The sequence below is a fragment of the Clupea harengus genome, chromosome 19, assembly GCF_900700415.2.
Source record: "Clupea harengus chromosome 19, Ch_v2.0.2, whole genome shotgun sequence".
Classification (NCBI taxonomy): Eukaryota; Metazoa; Chordata; class Actinopteri; order Clupeiformes; family Clupeidae; genus Clupea; species Clupea harengus.
In genome coordinates this window covers 21,108,534-21,115,123 of record NC_045170.1, presented here as the reverse complement: position 1 = coordinate 21,115,123, position 6,590 = coordinate 21,108,534, and the positions used below count along the sequence as shown (strand labels likewise).

General features: G+C 44.5%; 1 protein-coding gene across 9 annotated transcripts in view; it reads right to left on the bottom strand.

Annotated features, from left to right (window-relative positions):
- Positions 1–612: 612 nt before the first annotated feature.
- The window catches only part of LOC105903656 (RNA-binding motif, single-stranded-interacting protein 3), a 252,401-nt gene continuing 246,423 nt past the window's right edge, over positions 613–6,590 (bottom strand). For 3 of the 9 annotated variants that reach the window (XM_031586374.2, XM_031586381.2, XM_042710637.1), the window contains 3 exons: positions 5,436–5,564; positions 5,214–5,338; positions 613–4,601 (listed from right to left, as the gene is read on the bottom strand). In XM_031586374.2, coding sequence (XP_031442234.2) covers positions 4,574–4,601; positions 5,214–5,338; positions 5,436–5,564 — 282 coding nt within the window. In that variant the 3' untranslated portion in view covers positions 613–4,573. Of the gene's footprint in view, positions 4,606–5,203; positions 5,339–5,435; positions 5,565–6,590 lie in introns of all 9 variants that reach the window. The other 6 variants (XM_031586380.2, XM_031586383.2, XM_031586379.2 and 3 more) reach the window with 4 other exon arrangements.

Genomic DNA, 6,590 nt, shown 5'->3' with positions numbered 1-6,590 from the left:
TCTTCCCATGCTCCCTATCTGCACTTGACCCTCTTTAAAGACTGCTTCATTGACTTCACTGGCTACATGAGGCCCAGAGACTACAAACGAATGGAGATGAGGGAGGCGGGGGCTGTAGGTGCACAATACAGCGTCAACTCACAGGTTAGAGTGGAGAGCCATGCAGTAAGTAATCGTTCAATAGGCCATCACAAGACAAACGCCCCGTGGATCCACAATCCAACCTGGGATCAGAGAGAGATTGTTTTATAGCAGCTATGAAACGTGTCAGGAGAAAAAGAAAAATTAATTGCAAAGAAAAATTACACCACTCAAAAGACACACACGCACACACAAACAATCTCATTTTGTGAGCAACAGACTTGCTAGTGACCAGATCAACATATGGACAAGATAAGTGAGGCTTTGAGTTAGAAAATAATACTGCATTTAACAGCACACAACACACAAACAGGTGAGAGAGAAAGAATAGAGAAAGTCACACGCAGCTGTAGGACGAAACTGAAAGATGAGCTGTCTGACTGTCACTTAATTTTCCGCTAGCTTTTTTGCTCAGTCAAACGGCTCGGGTGTCAGTACCAAATATGGCTTCCTCTTATCTCCCTTTCAAAGCCAGAATCAGAACACCCCCCTACCCAAATGTGTTTGAAGTGAGCGAGGCAGTCGATGGGCTTTGATTTCATATCTAAACATTCCGAAAAACGTACACTTCCTCTATCGTCTTTATGATAAATATAGCTTAAACATTGGACGCACCACCACATTCCGTACAAATCTGGAATTTTACGACGTCAGATCATATATAGCAGTTTAGGCCGACTGCCTTTGAACAGATGCTTAAAATGTGCTTCAAACTGTGAGCTTCACAACATTTTTTACGGCTCTTCCAAAAACTGTCTCTGTCTTTCGGCGGGACTTTGTAGGGCCAGTTGGTGCAACATGTCTGTCTGTCAAGGAAGATGCCTTGTACTACCTCACGCTGTCAAAACATCCCGACTTTCAACTGTTATCAAAGCACTCAGCAACAGAAAATGCAATGGGCGAAAACGATCATTCCTCATCATTCCCCTTAGACACTCTCAAAGACTAAAAAAATGATTTTCGACATATCTCTGTAGGAGAGTTACTTCCTTGTGGCGCTTCGAATGGTTCTTTATAGAGAACACATGGTTCCTGTTCGTGCTCAAAAGGCTTTGACATTAGCACCAAACGTGTAAAAGACTCCCCAGGAGGACAAGAAACACTGAAGTCATTTAGTGAAAGTGAACACGAGACGCAACCTCCACTTTGTTTCGCATGTGCGCCTTACAACACAGCAAAGTGACAAGGTGTACTGTTGTTGCCTTTTCCATGAAATATCACTGCATGTGAGCACAATGTACAGGCAGGCTTGGAAATCAGATGGCAGTCAAATGATCAGAAGAGGTTTGCACAGCTTGAATGCATGCAGTGACACAAAGCAGGTGAAGGCCCATGACAGCTTCCCTCTTAGCACCTTAGAAGAGATTGTACGTTTGTGGCATTCGATACATGCAACCTCTGACTGCCAAGGGCTCACCCTTTGCAGACTGCTCTGAAATGTGCTTTTTTTTTTTCTCTCGTGTATCTCAGAGATATTGGAATCACATGGAAGCTTTGTAAAAGGCACTCAGAATACACTCTGATTGTTGCGGACGACACAATAACACATGGCATCCCGGGGGGGGGGTCAACTTGCTCTCGTTTTTTAGTTGTATGCCATTTTCTTCCCATGATGCAGCTCTGGGGGCATGGAATCCAGCAATGAGCTCGAGTGAAATCAAACCAATCTGTCATGGCAGGAGCACGCAAACAGTCTCGTGTGACACAAGATGGTTCCCAGGGCAACGGTTCAGAGTTGGAGTGGTGACTCAAAACAAAGAGAGGGGTCAAATAGAGGCTATGTGGCCTCATTTTACACTGGGGCTAAAAGTGGCATGCTGGTCATAACACCATCCGATGCAATAAGGGAAGTAAAACTAAACACAGAGGACTGAGAAGCTAATTTGGTCATGCTGCTGAAACTCTGGGCGAGACACAAAGAGATAGTCGATGGGCTATGCTGGTACAGGGGACCGTGCCCCATGAGTGAGTGTGCCACCCCCAGACACGCAAGCTTTTAATGAGCAGTGCATGCCCAGTGCCCAACAGACCCTTAAACTGAAACAATTCTCTGGAATGAAGTCATCCACAAGCTTACATGGGCATGGTCTGTGTGTGTGTGAGTGTGTGTTAGTTTGTGTGTGTGTGTGTGTGCCAGTGAAATAAAGCCGTTTATGTGCTCAGTCGTGGAGAAACGCTGGCAGTATGCTGTGGAGGAGCTTGTGCCAGCACACACGCCTGGTTAAAAGAAGGACTTGTGTGCTTGTCTGTGAATTCCCCTAGGCTTTCTATTTCCTATTTTCCAAGTCACATTGGCTCTGCACTTTATTCCAACACAAGATCACATCCTACCGACTCCCTTTTACAATAGCATATTGTTGGACTACTTGATACGCTCCCCAGCCAGTGTTTGTGATGAAGAACAGCTTGACTGCATGTTGACTAAAGACTCACACACACTAATGGCCAGTCTTTAGGTTACCCTCATTGTCTCAGGTAGCTGGGCAAGATATTTCAGTCTGGACTTCAAAAATAAACTAGACAATTTTGTCTCTGAAATGAATTTTGTTTACAAAATGAAAGAGACAATGATATGAGATCAAGCCCTCCCCCTCCCCCCAAAAGGTTATAGATCTCTCAGTCGACACAAACTAAAAACATGGGCCCAAATGCGTATCCAATAGCAATGCTTTGTAATTATGATGATAAAGCGATTTCCGTTGCTGTAGTGGACAGTTGTGCCTGGTCACCTGTTTAGAATAGCTAATGTGGAATCATCTGTGGGTTACCTTGATTAAAACTATGTTCAGATCTTAGAGACTTTTTGTGGCGCTTCAAACTACATTGGAGGGTAGCTTCAACCATTCAGAATGAAGAAACGAGAAAAGAGAAAGACAGAAGAAAAATCGAGAAAGAAAGAAAGAAGGAAGGAACTGGGCCGGCCATCGAGGTCAAATTAAAAACAACAATGACAACAGCTACAACAACAATCAATATCAACAATCAACAACATCAACACCGACATCAACAGGAAAAAAAAAAAATCAAAATTGAAAAAAAGAAAAAAGAAAAGAAAAGAAAAAACACCAAAAATTCCTCTGTTTCAGAGTGTCTCTTCATCTTTGGTATAAAAATGGCCATCCCTCTGGCTGCATGTAATCCACAACTAGGAAAAGACTACAGAAATTGTCAACAATTTCTTCTATTGCTTTTTGCACTGATTGGTGTTAGACCATAAGCTCCTACTGAATCTACGAAGTTTTATCATTGCAAGTATTTTTTTTTTTCTTCTGGGTTTTTTTAATGTCTTGTTTTTTTTTTTTTCCTCTTCCTTTTTTGATTTTTTTTTTCGCAGTGGGACAAGCAAAGCGGGCTAAAAACATCTTAAAGCTCATAAAAAAGGTCAAAGGTTGCAGATAAAAAGCACTAAAGTCATCGACAGCAATTTCTTTTTTTGCCATGTAAAATTATAACCATGGTAATAAAAAAACAGGTTCAGCATTTGCAAGAAACTGCATTTACTAAAACGCAGCACGTGTGTTTTTTCTTTAACATCTGTGTTAAAAATCTCAAAGCTTCATCTTCCGCTATTCCTGTTCCACAACATTTTGTATCTTCTCTTCACAATGCAGATTCCTCTCACACAGTAATGACCCCAAATGTTTGTTTTTCTTCAAATGAAGAAATGAAAAGCTCATGTCTATGAAATCTGTACAGCTTATTTGATAGGTTTATCTCTCTAGCTAGACTTTTTTTTTTTAGCACCTTGTACCATCGAATGATCCAAGGAACCGATAAAACCTCTCTTCTGTTTTCAAACGAGACACAGGACGCAATGTCTCTGACGTCCTTAAAATTAAGGCAATAAAGATTCAAGAAAAAACACAACGTTATTGAGGATTTCTATAAAACTAAAATTTGAACAGGAGGAAATAAAAAAGAAAGAAAGAGTGAAAAAGAAACGGTAGCTTAATATCTGAGGAAGACAATCTGCAGTTCTCAAACTCTCTTCCTTATCTACTCCAAAAAATAAACCTCATCTCCCCTACCTGTGCGCTCACCTTTGTTTTTTCAATATTTTTATATATATATTTTTTGACATTTTATACTTTTTTTCTTTTTGAGGAATTTCTTGGAGAAAGAATTCAAGCCTCAACTCATCCCAGCTGGCAAGTTACCAAATGATACCTTATCAACCGTTGCCATGGCGCCCAGCGGAGCTTCCAACCTCCCTCCGCCTCTGTGCTCAGGCCAGGTAGGATGTGATAAAAGTATCTCTCTTTTTACATTTTTTCCCTAGTTTCTTTCTTTTTTTTTTTTTACTTTTTTTTTTCGTTTTTTTGTCTTTTTTTTTTGGTGCCCGGGCGATCTGGAAGCAATCTGTCAGTTTTTCTCTCCTCTTTCTCAGTGTGGCCACCTCTTCCACCTTTCCCACTGACTCAAGGCAATGCTGTCACAGGTACATTCTCCCTGTCCCATCGCTATCTGAGACGAATAGAAAGAACAAGAGAGACAGAGAGAGATGGAGAGAGTGATGGAGACAGAGAGAGAGAGAGAAAGAGGGACAAAGAAGCAGAGACACATAAAATATTATTTATACAGCATTCACTGGTATATTTTTGCTTGACAAGATGATTCCAGGGTAGCTTGGACTGTTCTGCGTGCTTTGGCAGCACAGATGTAGATGGTCCGTGCCAATACACAATAATACATCTTGCATTCGGACAGAGATTCAGACGGAGAGAGAAACGAACAAACAGACAAATACAAACATTGAGTGAGTTAGGCTGTTGGTGATAGGCTGATCTTGCATGATATTGCTTTGTACTTAAGCTGGCATTCAGACAGAGAGAAGTCATGAATGGCCGAGGCAGAGAAAGGGAGAGAGTAGGAGATCACTATCACATGACAATTTGAGACAGGAAGAGGATAAGTCAGGGTTGTTACGACAGACAGACAGACAGACAGACAGACAGACAGACAGACAGACAGAGAGACAGACAGAGAGACAGAGCGACAGACAGAGAGGCGGTTGTAGAGTAGAGTAGAGAAAGAGCAAGAGCAAGAGTGTCCTTGTTATTACGTGAGCTCACTTGGACTGGTAGGAGTAAGCGGGGACGTGTTCACCGGTCGTCTCCACCTGGATCTGCTGCTGCTGCCCCCCCACCTCCTGCGACGAGGGCGCCACCGTCTGCGGAGACGCGTCTGTCACCACACCCTGCCACACACACACACACACACACGGGACAGTCAGGACAGAAACTCACACACTCCTCAAAGACCTCCACTTAGCTCCTCAGTGCAGATGGTCACACCTGGTTCTGGAATGGGTCTAGTTCCGATATGGCCCGGAACCGTGATCCACTCCAGCGTGCGCCGCTCTCTGGGTAACCGCTGACTGAGACATGAGACCTCTCTGGCCGTGTGGCGACGCAGATCCATGCCTGATCAGAACCAGAGGAACCACAGCGCAGCCAGATTTGTGCCATTTCACCATCACAGCGCAGCCAGATTTGTGCCATTTCACCATCACAGCACAGCCAGATTTGTGCCATTTCACAATCACAGCGCAGCCAGATTTGTGCCATTTCACAATCACAGCGCAGCCAGATTTTTTTATTTTGCCAGATCAGGAGCCAGAGCGTAGCCAGATTCATGCCAGATTAGGAACCAGAGCCACACCAAATCTAGACCTGACCAGAAGCAGATCCAGGTTAGGTGAGAGTCAGAGATGGAGGGCTGCTATGGATGAACAGAGCCACTGTTGCTCTCAGTCCCCCCCAGCTGAGCCCACTCAACCCCCTCTCCTGACGAGGCTCCCCCACAACCGCCCCTGATGAACCGCACCCCTCCCTCCACCTCCACATGCTGCTTGTTCTAGGGGCTGAACTGAGTGATAAACACAGATCCCCATGTATCTTCATCAGGGAAAGAGTGGCCATGATGGGGTGTCTGTTGTGTAGGAAATGAGTACTGTGTGTGTGTGTGTGTGTGTGTGTGTGTGTGTAGTATGTGTATGTGTGTGTGTGTGTGTGTGTGTGTGTGTGTGTTTGTGTGTGTGTGTGTGTGTGTGTGTGTGTGTGTGTGTGTGTGTGTGTGTGTGAGATTGCCACTTGGGTGTGTGTGAGACAGTCCCAGTCCCATTGGCTAGAGCAGGAGAGGAGTGGAGAAGCCGCTGACACTTTTATGAGTGCGGGGCGCGTCTGTTGGGCTCTGTAGCGTGCTGCGGCGTGTAGCGCTGGCCAGCAGACTGATGGGGTTGTCAGGGCTGACAGTCTCCTGCTAAGCAGAAGCCTGGGTCTGAGGGATGACAGGAGCAAATAGAGAGAGGGAGAGAGAGAGAGAGAGAGGGAGGGAGGGAGGGAGAGAGAGGGATGGAGAGAAGCAAGAGGGAAGAGATAGAATGGCAGCCAGATGGAAACAGTCCACAGCTGTAAAGAGAGGATGAACAAGTGGGAAAAGGATAGAGA